The sequence below is a fragment of the Chenopodium album genome, chromosome 27, assembly GCF_948465745.1.
Source record: "Chenopodium album chromosome 27, dcCheAlbu1.1, whole genome shotgun sequence".
Taxonomy (NCBI): domain Eukaryota; kingdom Viridiplantae; phylum Streptophyta; class Magnoliopsida; order Caryophyllales; family Amaranthaceae; genus Chenopodium; species Chenopodium album.
Genome location: NC_137860.1, coordinates 33032553 through 33060288, shown reverse-complemented (window position 1 = coordinate 33060288; position 27736 = coordinate 33032553). Strand labels below are relative to the sequence as shown.

General features: G+C 35.7%; 4 protein-coding genes across 5 annotated transcripts; 3 read left to right on the top strand and 1 right to left on the bottom strand.

The window, feature by feature from the left end:
• The first annotated feature begins 364 nt into the window (after nucleotides 1-364).
• LOC145620709 (uncharacterized) lies at nucleotides 365-6240 on the top strand. Its single transcript, XM_081675416.1, has 5 exons — nucleotides 365-942; nucleotides 1492-5104; nucleotides 5221-5332; nucleotides 5464-5533; nucleotides 5680-6240. The coding sequence occupies exons 2-3, from the start codon at nucleotides 1674-1676 to the stop codon at nucleotides 5228-5230; spliced, it is 3441 nt and encodes a 1146-aa protein (XP_081531542.1). The 5' UTR covers nucleotides 365-942; nucleotides 1492-1673; the 3' UTR covers nucleotides 5231-5332; nucleotides 5464-5533; nucleotides 5680-6240.
• Nucleotides 6241-7848: 1608 nt separating this feature from the next.
• On the top strand, nucleotides 7849-12238 carry LOC145620104 (putative disease resistance protein RGA1). Its single transcript, XM_081674751.1, has 5 exons — nucleotides 7849-9860; nucleotides 9930-11186; nucleotides 11867-11890; nucleotides 11992-12112; nucleotides 12209-12238. Exons 1-5 carry the CDS (start codon nucleotides 7849-7851, stop codon nucleotides 12236-12238), a joined length of 3444 nt encoding a protein of 1147 aa, XP_081530877.1.
• A 469-nt stretch (nucleotides 12239-12707) lies between these two features.
• LOC145619216 (uncharacterized) lies at nucleotides 12708-17939 on the bottom strand. 2 transcript variants are annotated; one of them, XM_081673860.1, is made up of 5 exons: nucleotides 17478-17939; nucleotides 16255-16707; nucleotides 15606-15743; nucleotides 14309-14557; nucleotides 12708-13326 (listed from the first exon to the last, which is right to left on the bottom strand). In XM_081673860.1, exons 1-5 carry the CDS (start codon nucleotides 17880-17882, stop codon nucleotides 13207-13209), a joined length of 1365 nt encoding a protein of 454 aa, XP_081529986.1. In that variant the 5' UTR covers nucleotides 17883-17939; the 3' UTR covers nucleotides 12708-13206. The 2 variants fall into 2 exon arrangements, with proteins under 2 accessions (XP_081529986.1, XP_081529987.1); XM_081673861.1 differs by having other exon boundaries at nucleotides 14309-14548; nucleotides 17478-17937.
• A 7493-nt stretch (nucleotides 17940-25432) lies between these two features.
• LOC145621398 (expansin-A20-like) lies at nucleotides 25433-27510 on the top strand. The gene is made up of 3 exons (XM_081676136.1): nucleotides 25433-25821; nucleotides 26241-26559; nucleotides 27134-27510. Exons 1-3 carry the CDS (start codon nucleotides 25665-25667, stop codon nucleotides 27444-27446), a joined length of 789 nt encoding a protein of 262 aa, XP_081532262.1. The 5' UTR covers nucleotides 25433-25664; the 3' UTR covers nucleotides 27447-27510.
• Nucleotides 27511-27736: the final 226 nt, after the last annotated feature.

Genomic DNA, 27736 nt, shown 5'->3' with positions numbered 1-27736 from the left:
AAAAATTTACCTAACCCGACCCGACCATATCAGACCCGATCCGATTATCCGAGCTGACACCCCTACGTCAGAGCATGCAGAGTCAGTGAGTGCTTCTTAAGGCGAAGAGAGAGATCATTATTACCAAAACTATTATACTTCGTATATTAAAAGAATTAAAAAAAGAAAAAAACAAAACTATTATTGGATTGGCTATACAACTTCTTAAATCGAATTTGGGTCCAACTTGTTTGATGACCTTATGTACCAAGACTCCCAACACGTACTAGTGATACTAACTTCAGAACCTTAAAACGAATTTTATTTTTATACAACCTCCATGTTTTTCATTTTTTGGAGAACGGACAGAGTAAAAGTAATAAAGTTTGTGTATACGAAGTACTCCGTATAAAAGTAGACAAAGTGAATAAACATAAATGAAAGGTATCAAAGTTTGCAAGAAGTTGTAATAAAGGTACCAAAGTTTGAGAAGTTGTTCTAATGACCTAGTGCAAACGGGAAAAGTTAGTAAAAAAAAATAGAAAATGCAATTGACTGACACAAATTAATAGGTACTGAATTAATATTTTACAGGTCCCAGAAAAAGAAAAAAAATATTTACAGGTAATTTCATCCAAAACCCAACCAAAAAAAAAAAAAGAAAAAGAAAGAAAAAGAAAACCTCAAACCAAAAAAATATCAGCAGCCATTCTTAAAATCTTTTGCGGGAAATTGTTCATTAAAATTTGCTTTATCCAAACGATGTCTTCAAAAATCAGGGCCCTTCCTTGCTCCACTTTCACTACATCAGGCTTAATTTTAAAAGCAATCTTAGTTTTTGGGAGAAGAAATTTGGAAAGGGTATGAGCAAATTGATGATGGGTCAATTAATTTGTTCCGAGTTTCCAGATCTGTAATCTCCAACAAGTTCAGTTCATCAATTTTCACCCAAGTGGTTTAATGGTGAGGATCAGTTGAACACCTTTCAATTTTATTTATTTTAGTTTTCAATTTTGTTGCTTCTGTTAATTCTAGGGTCTGCATTTTTATCAAATTAATTAATTAACTATTGGCATACAATCTTTGATTAATAAGTTGATAATACTAAATTTTTTATACTTCGTATTTGTTATTAATTCATTTGCATGATCTTTATATATTTGTATAATTGACTTAGATTTATGCTCTGGTTTTAAACTGAAGAAATAATATTTTTTTTAATTTAATTTTTTTTTTCAAGTTAAAATGGGAGTTTGATGTAGGTCATTATCAGATTTTTTTTAACCTTTGACCAAGGTTTCAGTACCTTCTTTGCAACTATTGTCACTTTAGTACCTTGTTTACAACTATTCCCAAACTTCATTACCTTTCTTTTGTATTTACTTGAAAAAGTAGGTTGAATTTTCAAACAGATTATGTGCCAAAAATCTTACAATGTACTGTATTATACGAGTAAGATTGAATAATTACATAAGTTGATGTGGTTCCGGTTCATTTCATGGAAACCAACAGGAAGGTGCTGATGATTTCTACTCACAAGTCACCTTCAGTAAACAAGTGGAGCTCATTATATTTGTTTGGTAGTTGTGAAGTACATACTTGTTCATTTAACACTACTCATTTACTCCTTAAACAAATTACAGCATCCTTCTAAATCCTCCCATCTCTTCATTCTCATCTCTTTTAATTCCCCAATGGCCGAAATCGGAATCATCCTTGCTGAAAAGCTCATTGAAATTATTGGATCTGAGATCATCAAAGAGATTTGTGACATGTGGGGCTACAAATCTCAACTCGACGAGCTCAACGACACCGTCTCCACCATCAAAAACGTGCTCCTTGATGCCGACTCCAAGCGTGAGCTTTCCCAAGAAGCACGCGGCTACATTGCTAAACTCAAGGATGTTGTTTACGATGCTGATGATCTGTTCGATGAGTTCTTCACCCTTGCTGAGCTCAAGCTGCTTGATGGCAACAAGGATCATAAGTTCCTTAAAAAGGTAAACCACTTTTTTTCTGGTAAGAAAAAGGAGGTGAGTCAAGCTTATAGAATGTCTCGTCAGGTTAAGGACATTAAGGAGCAGTTGAATAATATTGTTAGTAACCATCACAAATTTGGGCTTAGTGTTGACTATAAACCCATTTGTAGGAGGAGGCAGGAAACTTGTTCCTACGTGGATGCTGGGGATATTATTGGGAGGGAGGATGATAAAAAGGTTGTCATTGATATGTTGTTAAGTCCGAGCAATGTTCATGAAAGTTTTCGTTTTGTGACTATTGTGGGAGTTGGAGGTTTGGGTAAAACTACTCTTGCTCAGCTTGTGTATAACGATGAAAGGGTTGTAGCAGAGTTTCCAGATTCAAAGTTAAGGTTGTGGGTTTGTGTGTCTGATCAAGATGGGGAGCAATTTGATGTCAAGGTCATTCTCTGTAAAATCCTAGAATTAGTTTCTGGTAAAAGGCCTGATGATAACTCCTCAATGGAATTGGTGCAAAAGCAATTTCAAGAGCAACTAAGAGGAAAGAAGTACTTGCTTGTTCTTGATGACGTATGGAATGAAGATTGTGAGAAATGGCGTAGCCTCCGAACGTTCTTAATGTTGGGTCAAGAGGGTAGTCGGATTGTGGTAACAACACGCTCAGAGATCACTGCAAAAATTATCGGGGAAAAGCATGGGCACAAATTGCAAGGTTTGTCTCTGAAGAATTCATGGCTCTTGTTCGAGTCTGTAGCATTTGACAAAGGGGAACAAGACCAAATAAATCATCCTGATTTAGTTGATATTGGGAAGAAGATTGTTGGAAAATGCTATGGCGTACCGCTTGCCATAAAGGTGGTAGGTAGTCTTTTATTTGGCCAGCCTGTAAATAAGTGGCAGACATTTGAGCACAGCGGATTTGCTGGAATTGAAAAAGGTGACAATGAAATTATGTCTATACTAAAGCGTAGTTACCACAACCTTATACCCTCTTTAAAGAGTTGTTTTAGCTATTGTGCACTCTTTCCCAAAGATTATAGACTCGAAAGGAAGGAGTTGATTGGCCTTTGGATGGCACAAGGATACATTGTGTCGCTAGACAGAGATCAAAGCATAGAAGATGCGGCGGAGGAGCATTTCTTGATACTGGTACGCAGGTGTTTCTTTCATGATGTAGAAATGGATAAACATGGTGATATTGGGTTCGTGAAAATCCATGACTTGATGCACGATGTTGCTATGGATGTGGGGAGGGAGGAAACTGGTGTAGTGAGTTCTAATACAACCAAATTGGGAGATAAAGTTCGTCATGTATATTATGCTGGTGATTGTCCAAATAAATTTTACTTTAAGAGTAAGATTCGTTCTTTTGTTTCAAGATACGATCATTCATACAATCATTCAATAACTCTTGCGGATACACAGATTGATAGTTTGATGTGTTTGAGGGTGTTGTGCTTGCAGAGAGTATCAGATATAGAAAGGTTGTGTGATTCAATTGGTAAGCTACTGCATTTAAGGTATCTTGATCTGTCTTGGAATTATCGTTTAGAGTCACTCTCTGAATCTATTATTGGACTACAGAATCTGCAAACATTAAATTTACATAGTTGCAAACAGTTGAGGGAATTGCCAAAAGATTTTAGCAAATTGGTAAAACTTAGGCATTTAAATTTAAGTAGTTGTGAGAAATTAACTGATATGCCTTGCATGGATAGATTGACTAATCTTTGGCACTTGAATTTAAGTAAGTGTTTTGAGTTGAGTAGTATGCCTTCGGGCTTGGATAAACTGACAAGTCTTAGGCACTTAGATTTAAGTAATTGTCGTAGGTTAAGTAGTATGCCTACAAGCATAGGTCAATTGACAAGTCTTAGGCACTTTGATTTGAGGAATTGTCGTAGGTTAAGTAGTATGCCTACAAGCACAGGTCAGTTGACAAGTCTTAGGCACTTTGATTTAAGTAATTGTCATAGGTTAAGTAGTATACCTACAAGCATAGGTCAGTTGACAAGTCTCAGGCACTTTGATTTAAGTGGGTGTTTAAAGTTAACTAGTATGCCATCAGGCATGGGTAAGTTGACTAATCTTAGGGTGCTACCACTCTTTGTGGTGGGTATGGAAAAGAGAGTTTCTACAGATGAACTAAGTATGGGAGAACTCAAAGACCTTAAACCCCTGACCAACATAAAAGGAGACTTAAAGATTAAAATCGGTAAATTTAACATGAATGATGAAGGAGGAGAGTATTTGAAGGGTCTGAAATATATCACTGAGGTTGAAATCTTATTTGTTGACAATGGTGATGTAAGTGATGGACATATAGAGAGGGAAGGTGTGATTGAAAAGCTAGAGCCACCTTCAAATCTCAAGGAATTGAACTTGTTGGGTTACAAGGGTACGATAATTCCAAGGTGGGGTAGAGCGCAGGAAAACTGGGCACTCTCCCTCCCACATCTTGTCAAGATCAGCCTTTATCGCTGTAGTAACTTGGAGCAGATACCATCTTTGAGTAAGCTGCGTAATCTGAAATCACTGTATCTTGATTCTCTATATAAGCTGGAATATATGGAGGATACAAGAAGCAACAATGGAGAAGATAAGACGGCATTCTTCCCCTCCCTTGAATCACTTGACATTCGCTGTCTCGATAGTTTTAAAGGATGGTGGAGGGAGGAGGAGTTGATTGAGGATGACCATATCTTGACGTTCCCTCATCTCTCCAACTTGGTTATCATGGCATGCCCTAAGTTAACATCATTTCGAAGCCTAGAAGATTTGGAATTGGATGAGGTTGGAAATTCACAAGGTGACGTCAGATTAAGGGAGGTGGAGATAGATGATGTGGGTCTTCTCAAGGTGATACCCTCCCGCTGTTTAACTTCCCTCCACGTAACTTGCGATGAGAAGGTGCAGAGTTTATCAGAAATCGGGGATTTATTCCGGAAATACAAATACACTTGTTCCCTACGAAGCCTTCGAATTTCTTATTGCAGTAATTTGAGGAGAGTAGGAACAGGGGGGTTGGAGCATCTCACTGCCTCCCTTCAGAACCTTGAAATAATTGGATGTCCAGAACTAGAAAGCAGATGCAGATATGGAGAGGACAGGCCCAAGATTCAACACATTCCCAATATATCATTAAGGTAAGCAATTACACTGAGGTACCCTAAATTGATTAGATATAGCTTCATATTATATAGGCTCTATCCCAATATGATTTAAGCAGCTACTAATTAGAATTTTGTCTGAAACTACACAGGAAGTACTAGCTCTGCTTGGGAGCTTGCTGTGATGGTTATTTGGCAATTACCTACCAAGATTGACAGTTTCAATTGTGTACCTAGCTTGATCATGGGGTCCTCAACGTTCAGGTTAGAGTTTTGAGTTACATTTCTATTTAGTTTTGAAGCACTATGTATTTTTTCCATTGAACCATCTACGCTTGAATGCTTGTGCAGAATATACTACTTACTGTATATAGTGTACTGGTAATTAATTGCAGGTGGAAGCGTAAATAAAATTTTTCTTGAAGCATGAATTTGATATCAAACTTACATTATCATAATTTAAAGGTATTTTGAGTATTTATATTCTTGATTTGTAGAAAATTGAAGATTTTATTTTCTGAGTGGATGGTGTACAATCTTTTACATTTTCGCTTGATTGTACTCTGCCTGATGATTGACTGCCTATCCTCTTATAATTCTAAAATGTCCAGGTACTTGTTAATGTGCTTCGGATGGTACTCATATGGAAGCTGCTAAGAGTGTCGCTTGAACATTGGATGAACATGATGTGGAGGAGTTAACCAATTCTCAAGTCCCTCTGACTAATTGGAACCAACAGCTAGGGCCCATTTTATCCGTGGAATGTTGATTCAGATTTACGATGTAGCTATGGATGGTCTGCAGGAAGCTGCATAAAAGGTTGCTGCTGTGTTATTCGACGTGGAAGACTGCAAGACTTGGCTTGACAGAGTGAATTGCAAAAAATATCTTTCAAGAACGTTTTTGACTTGGGATCATGTAAATACTTCATAGTCTGCGCCTCAGCAGTGCATGTTGATTTCAAATAATGTATTGTGAAAGAAAAATATGCAGATGACTTTTTTAGGCATGTAAGCACTAAAGCACGGCAGTGCAACATTTAGTATTGTTTGTATCTCAATTTTCTCCATAACAGAGTAGAGTATCACTGAATGAAAAACTCCGAGTTTATATAACAGTGAGATTATTTCGTAAAATACTTGTGTTACAAACTTACAACGTTACATACATTTTGTCATGAAAGGTTTGTATTGTTTGAGTTAACAATGTTCTCAGTTTCAAGGGAGTGTAATTGTTATTTCGAAATGGAGTATATCAGTCATATGGAAAGGAGAAAACTTTATACACAGCTGTCAGTGAGTTCAGTTCTGCACTTTGGCCGTGCTAATAACATCAATAAAATGGTAAGTTTGTGAAACCTAAAACATGGAGTATGGAAGTTCCAAATTTACACAGATGAAGCTGAATCAATTGAGTAATCACCAGGAAAACAAAACACCTGACTGTTTCAGCAACAGATTAATTCTGAAATGCTATGTAATAGAAACTACTTATTTTTGGAAGAGTGCAATCCTTCACAGAACTGTGATGCAGAGCCTTGGGTCTTGTAAAATAAAATACCTCACATAATTCATCTTTGAAGCTGGATCGGAACCTTTTGCTTCAGCATGCTCGGCATAAGATGCATAAGCTTTGATAATAAGCACATATATGTCAACTCCTTTTAGATATTCTGCTTGGTTTAAAAACAGCAGCAAGGAAAATGTGTCAGATTAAGTTAACTTGAAGAATTTTTTTTCTTATAAAATAGACTCTCACTATGGTTTCAGCATTTACAAATTTCCTAATATTGCTTTCATCATTGAGCTGTAACTTGTCATGCTATGTTCAAAGGATGGTACACTTTGATTTTCAACCATATTGCTGGCACCAATTTTGCAAAAACAATTTGCAGATCATTGTTGTTGTGTGTAAAAAAGTAAGCCAGTGCTACTTTTTTTGCTGAAAAAATTGTATGATATGGAGTAGTCCGTAATCAATAGCCGTAAGTGTCAGCTTGTTTAATTTATCAGCCTTGTTAACCACTATCGCATGTCTTTCTGATTATTTGTAATATGAGTCCTTATTCTCAATACCTTACATTCTTACAAATTGAAATCTTTGATACTAGCATGACTTGGGTTAAAATTTTTCAATTTACAATGTATGCTTGAAATTTGTTCATACTACTACTCTGCACGAATGAGCATATACTACTTGTAGTAATAATAATAATAATAGACTATTTAATTATGTGCTTCTACTTCATAGTTAATCATTTATGTCTTCGAGAAATATTTCTGATATAAATCAACCAAAGTGGTTGTTGAGTGTTTACACACCATCTCTTAAAATACTCCCATATATTTTAGAAAGACAAATACTTTATTCAAGTTTAACGTTAATTACCTTTCCCAAAAAAAAAAAAAAAAAAAAAAAGTTTAACGTTAATTATCGAAAAGAATGGGTCTTACTTGTACTATATGAGTTAATTAATTTCACGCTTCACGGAATTGATGGGTATGCTTTTTCTCCGAGATTCACGGGAAAAGAATGGCTTTTGGCCTAATTTCACTTAATCTAATATTTTTGGCATTTTTGATACAATGTACATGTGCTCTTGCTCTTTGCCCAAGTTTTTATAACCAGTACTCCGTATTAATTTTTTTTTTTCACTCCAAAAATACAAAATTGTAAATTATTCAAAGTAAGGTCTTGAACTTACATAGTACCTGCTCATCTATGTTATTTCTCATTATTCCCCTAATTAGCTCATCTATCATCCAACTGATCCTTCACTAATGGCCGACCTTGGAATCACTCTTGCTGGAAAACTCATTGAAGTTACTGGGTCTGCGATCATCAAAGAGATTTGTGACATGTGGGGCTACAAATCTCAACTTGAAGAGCTCAACAGAACTGTTTGCACCATCAAGAATGTGCTTCTTGATGCTGACTCCAAGCGCGACCTCACCCAGGAAGCACGCGGCTACATTGCTGAACTCAAGGCTGCTGTTTATGATGCTGATGATTTGTTCGATGAGTTCATCACCCTTGCTGAGTTGAAGCTTCTAGATGGCAACAAGGATGATAAATTCCTTAAAAAGGTACGCCGCTTTTTTTCATCTAAGAAGAAGGGGGTGAGTCAAGCTTGTAGAATGTCTCGTAAGGTTAAGGACATGAAAGAGCTATTGGATACTATTGTTAGTAACCATCAGAAATTTGGGCTTAGTGTTGACTATAATCCTATTTGTAGAAGGAGGGAGGAAACTTGTTCATACGTGAATGCAGGGGATATTATTGGGAGGGAGGATGACAAAAAGGCTGTCATTGATATGTTGTTAGGTCCGGATGATGGTCATGAAAGTTTTCGCTTTGTGACTATTGTTGGAGTTGGAGGATTGGGTAAAACTGCACTTGCTCAGCTTGTGTATAATGATAAAGAGGTTCAATCAGAGTTTCCAAATCCCAATTTGAGGATGTGGATTTGTGTCTCTGATCAAGATGGGATGCAATTTGATGTCAAAGTCATTCTTTGTAAGATTCTAGAATTAGTTTCTGGTAAAAGGCCTGATGATACATCCTCAATGGAATTGGTGCAAAAGCAATTTCAAGAGCAATTAAGAGGGAAAAAGTACTTGCTTGTTCTTGATGATGTATGGAATGAAGATTGTGATAAATGGCGTAACCTATGCAGGTTCTTAACGCTAGGTCAAGAAGGTAGTCGGATAGTAGTGACTACACGTTCGGAGATGACTGCAAAGATTATTGGAGAAAAACATACGCACAAGTTGCAAGGTTTATCCGAAGAGAATTCGTGGCTCTTGTTCGAGTCTGTAGCATTTGATAAAGGGGAACATGAGAATGCAAGTCATCTTGAATTAGTTGATATTGGGAAGAAGATTGTTGAAAAATGCTATAATATCCCACTTGCTATAAAGGCGGTAGGGAGCCTTTTATTTGGCCAACCTATGAATAAGTGGAAGACATTTGAGCAGTGTGGATTGGCTGGAATTGAAAAAGGTGATAATGAAGTTATGTTTATACTGAAGCTTAGCTATCACAACCTTACACCCTCTTTGAAGAATTGTTTTAGCTATTGTGCACTCTTTCCTAAAGATTTTAGATTCAAGAAGAGAGATTTGATTCGCCTTTGGATGGCTCAAGGATACATAGTGTCGCTAGACAGAGATCAAAGCATAGATGATGCTGCAGAGGAACATTTCCTGGTTTTGGTACGCAGATGTTTCTTTCAAGATGTTGAGATGGATGCATATGGTGACATTGAGTACGTGAAAATGCATGACTTGATGCATGATGTTGCTCAAGAAGTGGGGAGGGAGGAAATTGGTGTAGTGAGTTCTAATACAACAAAATTGGGAGATAAAGTTCGTCATGTGTATTTTGCTCGTGGTACTTTTTCACAAAGTTACTCATTTAACAGTAAAATACGTTCGCTTATTTCAGAGGGTAGTATGTTGTACGATAGAATGGTGTCGGTTGATTCAATTGGTAGTTGGATTGGTCTAAGGGTGTTGTGCTTGCAGTCAACTGGTATAAAAAGGTTTGATTCAATTGGTAAGCTAATGCATTTAAGGCATCTTGACCTGTCTGAGAGTTATGAGTTAAAGGCACTCCCCGATTCTATTACTAGACTACATAATCTGCAGACTTTAGATTTACATTATTGCGCACTATTGAGGGAGTTACCAAAAGATTTTAGCAAATTGGTAAATCTTAGGTACTTGAATTTAAGTCAATGTCTTACATTCAGTGGTTTGCCTTCGGGCATGGATAAATTGACAAGTCTAAGGCACTTTGATTTAAGTAACTCAAAGGTAAGTAGTATGCCATCAGGCATTGGTAAATTGACTAATCTTAGGGTGCTACCATTGTTTGTGGTGGGTATGGAAAAGAGAGTTTCTACAGAGGAACAATGTATGGGAGAGCTCAAAGACCTTAAAGCCCTGACCAACTTAAAAGGTGGCATAGAGATCCAAATCGGCAAATTTTACAAGAATGATGGAGGAGTAGAGTATTTGAAGGGTCTGAAATATCTCACTCAGGTTGAAAATCAATTTTTTGACAATGATGATGAAGATGATAGATGCTTAGAGTGGGAAGGTGTGATGGAAAAGCTAGAGCCACCTTCAAATCTCAAGAAATTTATCTTGTCGGGTTACACGGGTACGACAATTCCAAGGTGGGGTAGAGCACAGGACAACTGGGCACTCTCCCTCCCACATCTTGTGGAGATCGAGCTTTATAAGTGTAACAACTTGGAGGAGATACCGTCGTTGAGTAAACTGCGTAATCTGAAATCACTGACACTTAAATATCTACAGAAGCTGGAATATATGGAGGATACAAGCAGCAACAATGGCAATGACAGAGAAGATTTGACGGCATTCTTCCCCTCCCTTGAATCACTCATCATTTGGAATCTCGATAGTTTGAAAGGATGGTGGAGGGAGGAGTTGGTTGAGGATGATGATGATGATGGCCGTATCTTGAGGAGCAGCTTCAGATTTCCTCGTCTCTCCGCATTGGAGATCTATAAGTGCCCTAAGTTAACTTCGTTTCCTTCTTGTGGAAGCTTCGAAGATTTGGGCTTGGATGAGGTGGACTGTTTTGGAAATTCACAAGGTGACGTCATATTAAGGGAGCTGACGACAACTGATGTGGGTCTTCTCAACGTAATAAACTCTCCATTCTATAAACTCTGCATAGACTCAGATGAGAAGGTAGAGAGCTTATCAGAATATGGGGATGTATTCCAGAATTACAAATACACTTCTTCCATACGGCGCCTTAACATTTCTTTTTGCTCAAATTTGAGGAGACTTGGAAGAGGGGGTTTGGAGCATCTCACTGCCTTGGAGGAATTAAGCTTGGCTCACAATTATCAACTTAGCTTCTCTGAAGACGACGGCATGCCTTGGAAATCCCTCCAACATTGTGTCCGTTCCCTGACTATTTCTCATTGCAAGGCCATTAAATCACTTCCCGAGTCAATGCAAAGCCTCACCTCCCTTCAGAACCTTGAGATAGTTGGATATCCAGAACTAGAAGAAAGATGCAAAGAACCAAATGGGGAGGACTGGCCCAAGATTAAACACATCCCCAATAGATCATTCCGGTAAGCAATTACACTGAGGTGTTCGCCATTTCCTCTGCATTCTATCTTTTACCTTTTATGTTCTTCCCTATTCTGATACAGTTTCCCTAAATTGATTTCATGTTGCTTCATATTATGTAGCCCCTGTATCTTTTGAATGAGGCTGTTGCGCCAATATCGGTCACGGTAACCTCAAATTCCTTCATAATGCGGTTGATGGGCTGAGATTTGATACCAATCTGGGTAATATATAGCTCTGCTTGAAACTTTCTATGAATGTCATTTGCCAATTATCTACCAATATTGACAATTTCAATTTTGTACATAGCTTGATCATGGGGTCCTCAACGTTCAGGTTAGAGTTTTGAGTTACATTTCTGTTTAGTTTTCAAGCACTATGTGTTGTTTTCCATTGAACCATCTACGCTTGTATGCTTGTGCAGAATATACTACTTATATAGTGTGCTGGTAATTAATCGCAGGTGAAAACGTAAATAAATTTTTTCTTGAAGCATAGCATGAAGTTGATATCAAACTTACATTATCATAATTGAAAGGTATTTTGATTATATATATTCTTGATTGGTACAAAATTGAAGTATTTTCTGAGTGGATGGTGTACAATCTTTTACATTTTTGCTTGTTTGTAGTCTTTGTACTTTGCCTGATGATTGACTGCCGAACCCTCTTATAATGTCCAGGTACTTGTTAATGTGCTTTGGATGGTACTCATATGGAAGCTGCTAAGAGCATCGCTTCAATGGATGATCATGATGTGGAGGAGTTAACCAATCCTCAATTCTCTCTGACTATTACAAACCAACAGCAAGCGCCCATTTCATCTGTGGAATGTTGATTCAGATTTACGATGTAGCTATGTACGGTCTGCAAGAAGCTGCATAAAAGGTTGCTGCTGTGAGATTCGACGTGTAAGACTGCAAGACTTGGTTAGTGAATCGCAAAGACATCTTTCAAGAAGACAAGAACGTCTTTGAATTGGGATCATGTCAATACTTCATAGTCTTTTCTCTTTTTTTTGACAGCTGAGAAAAAGGGAAATCATTCCCCAATAATCATACAATTACTAAAACTGAAACAGTGAAAGATTAGGACCTTTTGTTTAGAATTCACTGTTTCAGTAAATACTTCATAGTCTGCGTCTCTGCAGTGCTTGTCGATTTCAAATAATGTATTGTGAAAAATAAAAAATGCAGATGACTCTTTTAGACTTGTAAGCGTGGCAATGCAACATATAATATCGATTGTATCTCAATTTCCTAGAATACTTGTGTTACAATGTTACATACATTTTGTCACAAAATGTTTGGTCATTAGTTCATCACAAATCTTGTATTGTTTTGAGTTAACAATGTTCTCACTTTCGAGAGTAGAGATCGATGTCATCCAACAACCATTTTAACAAAAAGTATTACAGGGGGGCCGATTATGTCTCTTGCTCAGAACAAAGTATCATTGCGAATTTAAACCTCTTACATATAAAAACCAAAGCCAACCAATGTAGCAATTCATCAAGCAGCAGCCTCAAGAAGGAAAGAGCAATTATTGGAAACTGAAAATTTTAACATCCAAAGTCCCAGTATAATAGTGGAATGCAGTAAGAAACGATACAGAAAATGGGGGTAATAAAGCAATATGGGTCATATATTACAGAACAGCTAAAGAGAGTGTAATCATTATTTCGAAATGGCTGAAGCGGAGAAAACTTTATACACAGCTGTCGGAGAAAACTTTATACACAGCTGTCAGTGAGTTCAGTTCTGCACTTTGGCCGTGCTAATAATATCAATAAACCGGTAAGTTTGTGAGACGTAAAAAATAAAGTATGGAAGTTCCAAATTTACACAGATGAAGCTGAATCAATTGAAGTCGTCACCAGGCAAACAAAACACCTGACTGTTTCTGCAACAGATCAAGTCTGAGTTCTGACAAGCTATGTAATGGGAACTACTTAAAATTGGAAGAGTGCAATCCTCCACAGAATTGTGATGCAAAGTCTTGGGTCTTCAAAAGAAAATACCTCTCATAATTCATCTTTGGAGCTGGAACCTTTAACTACAGCATGCTCAGCATAAGATGCATAAGCTTTGATAATAGACACATATATGTCGACTCCTTTTAGATACTCTGCTTCATTTAAAAACTGCAACAAGGAAAATGTGTCAGAAATATCGAGTATTCTTTCTGCTTGTAAAGGAGACCATAAGACATACTCTGTAGAAGTTAGTAGGATTCATGATTGCTAAACGCAACTGATAAGCCAGCCTTGGGTTCCAAAACAAAACCCAACAGATTGAAAGGCGAGAATTGGTGAGTTATTATGCTAGCAGCATAACACACTGAGAACGTTCGAAATGTTAAATTGCTTTTCTAGTGTCTGATATCTACTGGGTGGACCACAAATATGTCATCTAACAATTTACTATAAGGTGTAACTCATTACTCCTAAACTAGTGGATACGCTATAACCCATGTCTGTATACTCCTCTTGTAGAATATGATTTCCCATAATTGTGTGTGTGAGGAAGTAAATATCAATTTTGGAGTGTCAAAATCAACTCCCTCTTGTATTTGTATTGTATCGGCATAAGTGAATCCTATAAACCCACCCACTGTTCACAGTTGGTAAGATTGATTCAAGCCCAGGGTTCAAAAATAGTGACCATTTTCCTTCCCGATTGAGTTATGTATGTGTCAAAAAAAAAAGAGTTATGTAGAGAGTGCGTGGTGGCAGTTGGATCTAATTCTTTTGAGTATAGAAGCCCCTCCAGCACTAACACCCTACATACCAGAGTACCAGATTATGAGATGCAGACAGTTTGTCACCCTTCCCACTAAAACACATACAAATGTCAAACAGACCGCGCCTATAATAAGATTATAAGAGAATTAAAAGAGGGGAAGCCAGATCTTTAATATTTCAGGTTTTAAGACCAAGGATGATTAATTCATAACAACAATAAAATTGGGTTCTCAATGTGATTATATGATCATGTGATTGAATCCAGGCATGGATTTCTTATCAACAGTCTCAGAAACTGAATTTACGTACAACTAGACAAAAGTAGATTAGATCCATGCAATACAAGGAAGAGAATAAGAATCAAGGCAGGAATATTCTGTACCTCATTGTGGTCATGTAGTAGAATTGGAGTATTTGCCATAGGAGAGAAACCTATAGCAGGTAGACCTTGTCGCCTAAAGTAACGACAATCTGTAGAAGCAGGGAAAATTTCTGGCTTTTCAAGTTCTCCACCAGCACTGTGAACAGCCTCTTCTAAAAGAGCCCACCAGGGGTTCGAATTGTCAGAAGCAGTGACAGCTGGGTTACCGAAGTTGTCAAGCACAGATTGCTTCTGCTTAAACTGCCCATACTACACATATATTAGTCAACTGGCATGATGAACATAAAAACCGAGAATTACACTACTTCACCCTCCATATCCTTGGCCTTGTTTGGTAAAGAGAAAATGATAATAGACATCATCGGTAATATAAACACAGATTGCAGCACATGGCATTACTTTATTCATATAGCAGATAACAGCAGTAGAAACTGTAGAAAATGTTCTGCGAGTAGCCATATAATTAACAAGTAGCAAGTCAAACTTTTGAGTACCTTTCCATCAGAATATATATTGTAATTTTACAAACATTAGGCAAATTTGTCTCTGCACTTTGAAATCACAGTCTAAGCCATAGAAATGCTGATAGGAACAGCATTTTGGAAATTATATTAAGTTTGGTACAGTCAATTAACAACAGCATATTCATTAGTCAGATTCACTGTAGTGATTTAAATCTACTTCAATTGTCGAATCTACACTTAGCCAGACAACCCTAATACAACTGTAGCATCTACACTTTATACAGTATAAGTTGGGCAACTTAGGAAATCTAATTCAGTCATTTGGTTAACTATCAATGGATTCTAAATCTGGAATTGTTGAGAAGTGGGACTTTTTCCATTTGTATGTCCTTAATACACTACATTCAGGGGAGTTTGAAATCTAGGAAGAATAATCTAGAGGACAAATATTGAATTTTGATCTCTTCCCATGCTATGATTGTTGAGAGTAAGCAGTCTAAGAACCAAAAGGATGGATAAACTAGAACAAGCATTGGCAATCATCGAAGAAAATCCCATTTTTCCTCCAACTTCCTTAGATAAAGACTGTGTAGAGAAAGAATCTACAGTCGCCATCCCCGCAGGCATTTATTATTCATAGCTCAAGACTCATGGCTATCTATGTGACTAGTTATCAAAATGTTAGGAAGATAATTGAGATTTTGTCAAACTAATAAAGATGAAATACAAACATCACATTCAATAAATTGAGAGGGGAAGGGGCACTAGGCTGGGAATATTAAATGATTATCAAACAAACTGATAGAAGAGTCCGTCAGACAAGAAATTTTAACCTCAAATGTCATGTTCCGTGAAGCAGGAGCCCACTCCTCAGCAATGCGCCTTAAAAGGGCTTCTTGATCAGCTGTTGGTGGAACCCGAATATCGAAACCTGCTTCAGCTTCAGAAGGTTGCAAGTTCATGACAAAACCCTGAAAGAAAGAAAATCTCCATGTTAGAACTTAGACTAAGGTATACGACATCTCATCACTCATCCTACTATGAAGTACTATATTGATAATTAACCATTATCTGTCCCATCTCCCTGACCTTCACCAGAAACCAGGCCCTGGAACAGGCATGCTTCAGCGAGCAAATTGATAACTGGGATGAAAAGGCAACCTTTGCTGTGTACAATTGGTACATAACTGAAAGTCTCACTACGAGCTAACAGGCATGATTCCAGCACGGTGGATAGCCACCGATTTGTTTTCAAACAGATTATGTAACTTTATGTCTACTTTTAAGATTTTCCTAGATTGGCACAAATAGTTTCTACCACAAGTTCCTTTGCTCAATCCAAAGCTTTAAGAATTGAAGAAAAAAGAAAGAAGATAAGAGGACAACAGGACTCGAGAACAGAACTAAATATTCAACATGGAAACTGCTTCTACTACTGACTACAGTACATAAAGCCTGGAGAAAATCAGGGCAGAGACTTACAGTTGGAGTTTGAGTGCCAGCTTTCAGAAACGCCATATTCACCGAAACCACTTCCCCTTCAGCTTTCAAGCCAGCCTTTACCATATCAAATTGTGACGCTCGATATCTTCTTATGATCTCAATACTCTTTAACAAATTCTCCATTGCTGTATTATCATACAGCTTAGCACCATGTCCAGGAGCTCCTGTAGCCTTGATCACTGTCCACATCGGTGATCTCTCTGCATAAAATGCCCGGTACTTCTCTCCTGGTGATGCAAGTCCCTCATCCAGAACAAAGGCGACATTCATTTTTTTAAATAAATCAGACTCAGCCAACTTTTCCACCCCATCATGCCCTCCAATCTCTTCATCTGGCACAAAGGTCAAATAAATGGTACGAGTGGGCTCAAACCCAGAATCTTTCAGCTTCCGAATAGCTTCCAAGTACTGTAAACCAACACATTTCATATCCTACACAGCCAACACAGGTCCACACAAGATAATCAACCATCTACAGAGTATACAACAACAATACCAATGCACCTTTATCAGCTCCCATCCTTGACAAGTTTAAGGAGTGACATGTACGCGGCTTTACCCTATGATTATAAAGACTTAAAGAGGCGGTATTCAATTGACCAATACAGTTATACAGATATGCAGCAGCTTATTGTTACCTTAAAACAAATTCTACATGCAGTTTGACCATTATAAATCAAAGGACAAATATTTTTTACTTCACAAAAAATAACTATTAGGCTTGCAAGTATTTCATCAAAATCAAATACCCATAAAAGAACGACTAAAAAACAAGATACATCATCTTGGACTTGCCAAAGTTCAATTCTATTACAATAAAACAGGTTTTCATTGCAAAATATAGTATTTTCTCTACTACCCACCTCTTCCTTTTTCTAACACACAATCTCTTCTTTATGATCAACTCCACCGCCCTTAATTTCAAGCCATTATACTTCTTCCAACCAGAATTTATAATCATGTTGAAGTATAATTTGAACTAGTAATGCGACAACTAAATCCGGACAAGGGTAGTATTAAAATCATGCCAACAAGGAAACATAGAGTCAAGATTGATAAAACCATAATCACTACATGGGTATAAAGTATGAATTATACAAAGTTCATCTCCACAAAATACCCAATAATAGTACTACTACGTATTTAGTTTTTCTTCATTTGCAATAAAAAAAATTCTCTAAAAATTAGATTGAAATAATTACCTGAGAACCTCGGGCATAAATATTGCCCTGAGAATCGATATGAGCACCAAAAGGGTCATAAGTCCATTTCTGGGATTCAACCGGAACAACATCAGTGTGAGAATTAAGGATAACTGAGGGCAAATCGGGGTTTTTTCCAGGCCATTTGAGCAAAATTAAGGGTTTATTTTTGACAAATTCAATAGTCTGAGATTCAAGGGATAAAGATTTAGCTTGAGATAGAATAAAATCAGCAGCTTCATAGTAATTGGGGTTTGGTTGAGCAGTGTTGATTCGAAGGTATTCTTGGAATCTGGAAATGATTGATGAAGATGGGTTTTGGGTTGCTGAGATTGAGATGAAGAGAAGAGACAGAAAATAGGGAATTGATAAGAGGATGAAGATGGGTTTTGTTGTTGATTCCATTTTAATGGAGTTTTGAGTCAACCTTGCTTAAGTTTCACTCTTCAATTTCATATACTCAGATCAGATAGGGGCAGGGGATATAAGTGAACAATAACTATGGTCTATGGGCCTATGGCCACGGTAATATGACCAAAACTATAGTTGCACACTTGCACAACCTCTATGTTTGAACTTTGAATGTCCCTTTAAAAAAAATACGTAGTATAAATAATTAAAAAACTACTCGTATGAGATAGCTCGGGTATTTTATTACACAAATATTCAAAAACATCCGATGTACATAAAGTTATTGTAAATCAATGAACCAACACAAAGCCAAAATATTCGAGAAAGCTAAGGAGGCACTGTTCACTCGAGGAAGATGTGCACAGCAGCACAGAGATGAGGAAACACGCTAGCCTTCCTCAATTCTAATTACTTTTTTCAATTTGAATTCGAACTATAATTTCAATTCTAATTACTTTCTTCAATTAAATTGAACTATAATTCTAGCCTTTCTCAATTCTTCTTCTCTGTAATAGCATGAGGGAGACTTGTCGTTAAGGAAGGCTTGGTTTCATCTGTTGGATGATTACCCCATCAAATACAAAGCGGATCGTATTTCTTCTGTTGAATAATTACCCCATCAAATACGAAGCCGATCGCCTCTCGTCGCCGATCTTAATGGCGATGGCAACATTGAGGTCCTCGTTGATCTCAATGGCGTTCCTTCCCTGCCTTTCTCTTATTTTCCTTTTACTAACAATGAACCAAACAAAGCCAAAATAATGGAGAAGGCTAAGGAAAAAAAAGGGTCACTTTTGAAAAAAAAAATAAATAAATAAATCACTTTTGTGAAAAAAAAGGATTACTTTTGTGAGAAAAAAGGGTCACTTTTACCGAAAAAAAAGGGGTCACTTTTGTAAATAAAAAGGGTTGCTTTTGTAAAAAAAAAAAAAAAAGGTTACTTTTGTAAGAAAAAGGGTGACTTTTCGCAAAATGTTCGATGTACAATAAAATTATTGTAAATCGGGGGCATGCAAAAGTTTTTGGTTGTATGTTGCTCTTGATTGCAGTTGCCACAGTCCATGCATCACTATCCACTGCCACAATCTAGTACCTAACCTCTTTGCAACCTGTAATCCATGCCTCATTGCAAGAGCCTCAGCATGCTCATGGGATATTGCTCGCGTCCTCTTTGCTGCACACTCCAAATTTGCCCATCCGAGTCTCTTAGCACAACGCCAAGACCCGTTGTCCCTTCTTTTCCTTTGATTTGAGTGGGTTATCTTTCGGGTGTTGGCTACCCGTGCGAAGTTATAATTACTCACTTTTATACTCTTATGTCGATTTTTCCTCTTATATTGCTCTATACAAACACTTCATATTTTCAAGTGTTTCTCAAGTGTTATACTTACGGAGTTACAGTGTATATATTATGTAAATGGAAAAATGTTTGTATGTTTTTCTAACACGAAATAATTGAGAGAGATAAGTGGGGACAACTACAAATTCTTAAATGGACCTGCTTCACACTAATTTATTGTAGACCACTAACATTAGAGACAATATGATTGTTTTGTTAATAAAAAAAAAAAAAAAAAGTCACTATATTAAAATAAAGGTTATTATGTTGAAATAAAAGTTAGTGGGACATTAAAAGCTATAAGAGGTTATTTTTTTAATGATATTTTTAATATAATGGTCAATATGAATAATAAAGATCACTATATTAAAACTAGGTCACTATTCAACATAAATTCGTACTTTAAGTTCATGATTATATTAATGGTCACACAAGTTTTAAAAAAGGATACTATGTTAAAAATAAAATTACTATATTAAAATTAAGGGTCACTACTCACTATGTTCAATATAATGCCAGTTTTGTGTGGATAAACCTAAGGTTCACAATAATATTATTGTGAACTAGGTCCACGCAAGATTTTCTGGGGGACAACATATCAAAAGTCGTATAGGCAAACTAATAGATATATATAATACCCTTTATAATCCTTCTTTGACATGTCTGTTGACAACAAATATTTTAAGATGAGGTTTTGAACCGTGGATTTTAGTTATGCCTTTTTTTTTTACTTGTAAATGTAATAAACACTTGTTAATCAAACTCAACTAAACTTGACTTGTGCTATATATATATATATATATATAGAAGTACTAAACATTGCATGCAAATACAATTTTTTGTGCGTGTGATTTACATGCTTAAGGTGTGTTCTATACACAATCATCTTATATTCATTGTGTTCGTCAGTCTATTTCATACGGAGTATTATTTGGTAACAATTGGGATGAAATATGTCCTTTAATAGGAGATGATTGCTGGTAAACTTTAATTGATCATGAAGCGAAAAGCCATCTATATAATATGAACTTGCAGATTCAGATTTTATTGACATCTCATGTGATATCAGGAAGTTTTAAATGATTTGATCTCCCTAATTGCTTTCCATAATTAGTGAATACAATAATATCCTAAAATAACTCTTAAAACACTTGTTAATACAACAACTAATACCATCACCAATACGAGAAGTATAAATTCCACAAAGTTCTTCATAGACTTATAAAAACACCCAATTTTTCATTTTTTTTTTCTTTTTTTTTTTTGAAAGGCAAACAATTTTTATCCCCTGATATATTTCGCTAGAATAAAAACTAAAAACACTTGGCGAGCAAGTTATTTTTTATTTTTATTTTTATTTTTTTTTAATGAATCATGATCATATAATCTTCCTTAAACCTCTCTCTTCCTCCAAAACCCCCAAACTTTCAAAATTCTCAATTTCTCAACAAACTTCAAACACCCAAATTAAAAATTCCAACTTTCAATCATAAATTGTTAAATACTCCAAAAACAAAACAAACCCACAAAAATAACAAATCTTAAATTCAAAACAAAATTGTCAATTTCCTCAAAAAATTAGCAAAGTGCTTTATATACCACCGCCATAAAAACAACAATTTAGAGAGAGAAAAAACAAAAAAAGTAGAGAGAGAAACAAAATGGAGGCATGTATGATTGAGTGTACAAGGAAGTTAGCAATTTGGTACACCAGAACATTCAAGCCCATTATGACCCACGAAGAATTAGAGCCCATAATGGCGACATTGGGCTTTACAGCCCAACCGGAAACACCCACCGTAAACGGTGTCGCTTGGAAGGAGTATGTGTACGTCGCTAGTGGTTATCGGTGTTTGTCGCCAAATTCTCCGGTACCGTTACCAAAGCCGAAACTTCCGTTTCAAATAATTAACGGTCGTCGTAGAATTGACGGTTTTCATATTTACACGTATCGTGCTTTTCTTGACGCCGTCAATTTTTACCTTGAGATGGAATTTATCTCCGATGTTTTTCATGTCAGGTTGTTTTTCTCTCTCTTTTCCTCTGTTTTTGGTACACGTTTTTTTTTTTTTTTTTTTTTTTTATAATTTTTGTTGTTAATTAAAGTTGATTGATATGGATAATTGAGGAGAAAAATAAGGGTTTTTTTTTATAAAAAAATGGATTCGAATTTGATTATTCGAAGGAATAACAATTTGGAAAACATGAGGGTGGATTGTTCTGGGTCTAAGAATTTTGACTTGGTTGCGAAGAAACATGGAAGTTTGAGTCTTTTCAACATGGTTATTTTGTGGGTCCACATATACCTTGTTTTAGTTAATACCTTCATCGGTCTCTATTTAATGTCTTGTTTGAATTTTTACGGTGTACATTATTTTTTAATGGGAATGAGGTAGTCATGAGTTGGATTTCACTATCAGTAGTAATTTACGAGTCTTTGAAAAACAAATTTACTTACTCTGTTTAGTTAATACCTTCATCTGTCTCTATTTAATTGTATTTTCTTATAATTTTTTTTTTGATAATTTTAGGAAAAGATTAAGGAATTATTATTATAAAGTTTAACATTAGTAAAAAGTTTTTTTTTTTTTTTTTTTTTTTTTTGTTTTAATTAGATAGTGATATGATAATATTAGTGTCACTTAAGTTTTCACCCAAAATATACTTGGTCAACAGAAAAAAGATTATTGGAGTTCCGTGATTACCTAACCATAATAGAATCACCAAGCTCTCAAATCACCATATTTAATCCACAACAAGTTCAATTTTCACGAGTTTATGACTTTTGATTAGATGAATTTTCTAATTTGTACTCTTGACGTATAATTCCCATGTTATGTCAAAGAAATATCAATTTAGTGCACAAACTTTTTGGTTATGGCATGCATGTAAATATATATTCCATAATTCATACATTTATAACTTTTTAAGTACTCGGCTTTTAACCCTTATTGTGGTGTTTAGAAAATGTTTCGATTATTTTTTTTTTTTCATTTTAACCAAACACTTACAATCATATTATAAATGTTGGTGATATCTCAAATGATAAGGTCAAATAAAAGCCAGTTAGTCATGATATCCATAAATTTATCATGTTTAGCAAGGTTTTGGACTTTTGGTCATATCCTTCGTGTTGCTTAGGTGTTATTTATTGGACTAAGGGACTCTATTTGTAATTAAAAGATTGTCTCATTGCAATTTCATGGTCACTATAAAATCGTTTACCTTGAATTCCGTTATTCTATAAGAAATTATGAAGTCAATCTGGTTGAATTTTTTTTCAGTGCATTTTTTCAAGCCTTGTATAAATTTATCACGTACAAAATAAAAATATACTCATATATGTTTTGAGATACGACTTAAAAGCTGCAAAAAGTCAAATGGAGCAATCCTTATGGGATAAAGAAAATACTTTGTACTCGTATTAGCCTAGTGGAATAAAATGAAGTCGTGCTTATGTTAGGTCATGGGTTTGATACTCCATACATTTTTGTAACTTTGTTAAGATGTTAACTCAAAGTTGCTTGTGTAGGGGAATGCCGCTTCAAGCAATGTTTGATCGGAACAAGAAGTTTCGTAGAATGGATGAAAATGGAAGTGTGTATGTTTACAAAGAAGGAACCCTGGATCAAGCTTCCTTCAACCTCTACCACAAGAAAAATGTTGATAGTAGCAACGACGAGAATAGCTCGATCATCATTCGCAACAAGGGCAATGACATCTCTATTGGCAAACTCGTTCCCCTGAAGGATATAATCGTTTTCATGGGTTTTGTTTCATAAAGAAATTGTAACTCAAATATATTTGGCAAAGGAAATTCTCATCATATCATTTCTGGTACATTTTGTGATGTGATGTATAGATTAGTAGATGTAGGAGTTCGTTAGTTCAGGAAATTTTTTGGATAGTTAATTTTAGCTTACTATACATAAAATACATGAAATGATGTATGTTTATTCTATTGAAGGTAAATAGAATATGGAAATTGAAGTTTTGTTGATGAAATAATGTTGTACTTATGCTTATATTGCCCAATCTAAAGTTTGAAAATTATGAAGCCTTTGGGTCAATACAAATTACTTCCATTTTTTTTTCCTCTTGAAAATTTGAGAATCTTGAATAACTCTAAAACCTTGACATCAAAGTAATATATATGACCCCAATTTAGCATACAAGTATTAACAAAATCGACAAATTAGAACATATATTACATGGTTAACTATATCGATCAGTAGCTACATCGACGGGTAAATGAGAGGGGGAGTTTATTGGATAGTACAATTTATACAATAGTGTTTATATTAAGAGTCTGTTCATATTTACTTAATTTCAGTTCAGTTCAGCTCCAATCAGTTCAGCTCCTAATTTCCTTCTCTCATAAAATATTATTTTAAGCTCAATTCAGTTCAGTTCAACTCCAATCAGTTCAATTCAGCTCCAATCAGTTCAGTTCAGTTGAGCTCAGTTCAATAAATGTGAACATGTCATAAGTCTTAGCAATATCTCTTGTACATGCTTTTCAAATAGGGCTAACTGATTCAAGGCATATTCTAACCACTATCGCAAAGATGGAAACCACAAAAAACTTACAATAAGTCTTCAATCTAATGCGAGTTTCAAACTGAGTAGGGAACCACAATTCGAATTTTAACAACTTGTCCCTTTATAACGTGGTTGATAACAAATTACCTGATACATCTTAGTAACCAACGGTTAAACTTGAGTTTGAAAATTTTAAATGTAAGAAAATTAAATTGATTGTTTATTTTATACTGTAATAATCTAATATGCAATACCTTGGTCCATCAAATTCAAATATATTACTCGATCACCATTGAACTAACCTATTTGTATAGCTTTGTGAACCAACTTGATTACTATACAATACATGTTTTTTTTTCCCTTTTTTTTTTTCCATGCCATTAGTCATTACACTCACTACTTCATTAGAGAAATTCGAACAATGTTCTTATTTGTGCTCTCATTTCTTTTGGGTAGATTAGTCAGAGCATCATTATACACCATATGGGTAAATAACCCTCCTCCCCTTGACCTCTGCACTATATTATGATTAAAATTTTAACTTGCAAAAAAAGATACACCCATTTTTACGCAACAATGAGACAGAACAATAGTTTATATACTTGTCTCTGTCCAAATTTTACCAAGTACCAAGGAAGAATGCAACAAAACTTCCCACAAGGCCACAAGTAACATACTAACATCATTGTAAAAAAAATCAACCACCTTATAGGAAGGGTACAAAGCCCCACGCAAACTCCAAACAATAATACAATTTGAGCTACTCGAGACTAACATGAATACTACGGAGTAAATCGAAAGGGTCACAAACTCACAACCTTACAAATCCAACATCAAAAGGGTTACGACCTTACAAATTACACTAACTACGTACGTATAAAACTCTTAAACCCGCATAAAAAGCTATGTGTAGTAGGGCTGAGCAAAAGTACCCGAAAAACCGATCCGTAACCGTTCCGAAAATTAGGGTACCCGATCCGATAACCATAACGGTTCGGGTACCCGTTCCGATAATTTGTATTCGGGTATGGTTATGGGTATCATTATAAAATTAACGGTTACCCGATCCGATCCGATAAACATTTTTTTTGCTTTTTTTCCCTACTTAAATCTATTAATATAAATCTAAACTTTTACTTTACTTCATAATCACTTTATAATATCAATGATTAGTAATATTATTAATAATTTGGTCAAGATCATATGGTATTGTTGTTAATTAGTTGTAAATTATATCATAATAACTATATAATTAAGTTTAATCATAATTATTGGATATCTAATTGGGTACCCGATAACCGATCCGAAATTCCGGGAACCCGAAGTCTGGGTACCCGAACTTATCGGTTCCGGTTATGGGTATCACTTTTAGTGATTTTGGTTATCGGGTATCCAAACCGTTAGTACTAACGGTACGGGTACCCGTCCCATGCTCACCCCTAAATTGTGTACACATATCATCTCTAAGAACACAGGGTGTAACAAAGTAGAGTAGTTTCCGCAAAAATAATCAACCACTCAAAAGTCCACATTTTTCTCCAACATATTGGCCCTACAAATTCCCTCTCCTAAAAAGAAGATTTGAAGTTTCTTCTTTTTTTGTTTGTGTATAAAACCCTTCCAAAACAAAACCCAAATCGTTTCTCCGGATTCCTACTTATTTTAAAGACTTTTAGCTTACCTTGTGTCTGCCACCCCCAGAAAAGCTGCTACTTCTGAAATGTACTCTACATGAAGTAGTAATTAATCAAGCTTTTAACCCAGAAAATTCCCACTTTTTTTTTACTCATTTTCCTCAAATTTGAGAAACCCTCTTTCTCTCTCAAAGATCTCTCATTAATCCCTAAGAAAGAAAGGAAAAGAAACTAACTTTTTTGTTTTTTCTCTTCAAAAAAATGAGCACAACCCTTCAATCTGCATTTTTCTGCTTAATTTTACTGCAATCCACTATTTTTACTGCTTTAAGTTATGATGATTTTGAGCCCCCAGATGATGAATGGGAGTCTGCTACTGCTACTTACATCAAAGAAGCAAATGGGTCTATTATTGTTGGTAACTTTTTTTTTACTCCTATTTCCACAATTTATTTCATTGGTATTGTTATTTTGTAGATTATACTTTGCAGTTTGCACTGTGGAAATTTGAAAAAATGTTAAAAATGAGAGCTTTGTTTATGTATCTGCACTACATTTTCTTTGCATTGGTTGTGTAATTTGAATTAGTAACATGACAACTAAACCCGGAAAATGGTAGGATTTTGCAATAGCTAACATTATACTTCGTATTATTGAACTAGTAATGTGACAACTAAATCCCGGCAAAGGTAGACTTTTCAATAGTTAACATTAAACAACCAAGTTCACAGTTTTACATTTCTGACATTTTGCATATTGTTACATTTTCATATTAAAAAAATACTCAAATTTAGTGGAAATGTAGTAAATTTGAGCCAAATTTGTTCAAAAAAACAGAAGGGGCATGTGGGTATGGTGACCTTCACAAGGCAACATATGGAAGATATGGGACAGGACTGAGCACAATATTGTTCAACAGAGGGAGTAGTTGTGGAGCTTGTTTTGAGATCAGGTGTGTTGATCATATTAAGTGGTGTCAGCCTGGGAGTCCTGCAGTTGTCGTTACCGTTACCGATTTCTGTGCTCCGAACTATGGTCTACCTTCTGATTATGGTGGATGGTGTAATTTCCCTCGCCAGCATTTTGAAATGTCTGAAGATGCATTTACTGAAATTGCTGTCAAATCTGCTGATTTAATTCCAATTCAGTACAGGAGGTAACATATAATCCTAAAACTCATCTTTTTTGATTTGCAAAATGAATGTGGATTGTTGGCTAGATGTTCTTTTTAGTCATTGTGTTGCATAGCACTAGTCTTGGGTTTTTGGGATTGTGTCGTAGAGCTGGCAAAAATTGAACGGAGCCAAGAATTGGCTAACATAGAGTTTTATATTTGTAATGACTCAAATTTGTTAAAAGCTGAACTCAATAAACCAGAATAGGCTAAATAACTGGCAAATTGTAAAATTAGCCAGACTGAACATATTGTCTTTTTACGCGATTTTATGACCCAAGCTTGAACAAAATTTGCTAGAGACTAGCTTAACCGATCTAGTTTGATGGGTTTCAAGCTGTCTAAACAGCCACAGGCTACAGTTAAACACTCCAAAATAGGCAGCAATGTAGACTAGGAGGTGCCATGTTGATTAGTCTTGGTTTTTACTTTATAACATAAAGTAGCTCACAATGCCCACTTCATTCTTTGTTTACAAATGAAACATCTGCTCTTTATTGTTGCAAGAACTATGATTTTGCTGAAAGAGACAAGGAAATGGTGAAATTTGATGCAGGGTGGAGTGTGAAAGAGACGGTGGGATGAAATTTACAGTGACTGGAAACGCCAACCTTTACCAAGTTCTTATCACGAATGTGGGACTAGATGGTGAAGTAACAGGAGTGAAAATCAAAGGCTCGAGAACAGGATGGATACCGATGGCAAGAAACTGGGGACAACTTTGGCAATGTAATATCAATCTTAAAGGGCAATCGCTCTCATTTGAGGTAACTACCAGCAGTGGGAAATCAGTGACTTCCTATAATGTGGCTCCCAGAAGCTGGCAGTTTGATCAGACATTTGAAGGCAAACAAATTTACAATTATTAGCAAAAAAATGAAGGAATTTTTGAAATTGTTGGTGGTAATTTTAGTTTATTCGCTTCAAAGAGGCCTAGATTTTGTAAACAACTAGTATTAACTATTAAGGAACATATAGTAATTAAATGAAAAGCTATGAACTTCTGCTACACAACTTTTTTTTTGGTGATTGCTGCTTTATAATGCTTTATTTATGATATTCAAAGCTCTTTATGAATTATACCTCATGATGAGATCTCCACTGAGAGCCTGAGAAGTTGGCTGCTTTTGGCTACTTTGGTCCATCACAATTCACAAAT

Bases quoted from the DNA above. Each gene is read 5' to 3' on its own strand.
- LOC145620709 (XM_081675416.1), top strand. From the start codon at position 1,674: ATGGCCGAAATCGGAATCATCCTTGCTGAAAAGCTCATTGAAATTATT.
- LOC145620104 (XM_081674751.1), top strand. From the start codon at position 7,849: ATGGCCGACCTTGGAATCACTCTTGCTGGAAAACTCATTGAAGTTACT. The intron at 11,187-11,866 runs GTAAGCAATTAC...TATAATGTCCAG, and splicing joins ATCCCCAATAGATCATTCCG to GTACTTGTTAATGTGCTTTG. The intron at 12,113-12,208 runs GTTAGTGAATCG...TTTTTTTGACAG, and splicing joins GTGTAAGACTGCAAGACTTG to CTGAGAAAAAGGGAAATCAT.
- LOC145619216 (XM_081673860.1), bottom strand. From the start codon at position 17,882: ATGGAATCAACAACAAAACCCATCTTCATCCTCTTATCAATTCCCTAT. The intron at 16,708-17,477 runs GTAATTATTTCA...TTGGCTGTGTAG, and splicing joins TTTATGCCCGAGGTTCTCAG to GATATGAAATGTGTTGGTTT. The intron at 15,744-16,254 runs GTAAGTCTCTGC...TCTTTCTTTCAG, and splicing joins CTGGCACTCAAACTCCAACT to GGTTTTGTCATGAACTTGCA.
- LOC145621398 (XM_081676136.1), top strand. From the start codon at position 25,665: ATGAGCACAACCCTTCAATCTGCATTTTTCTGCTTAATTTTACTGCAA. The intron at 25,822-26,240 runs GTAACTTTTTTT...TCAAAAAAACAG, and splicing joins AAATGGGTCTATTATTGTTG to AAGGGGCATGTGGGTATGGT. The intron at 26,560-27,133 runs GTAACATATAAT...AATTTGATGCAG, and splicing joins ATTCCAATTCAGTACAGGAG to GGTGGAGTGTGAAAGAGACG.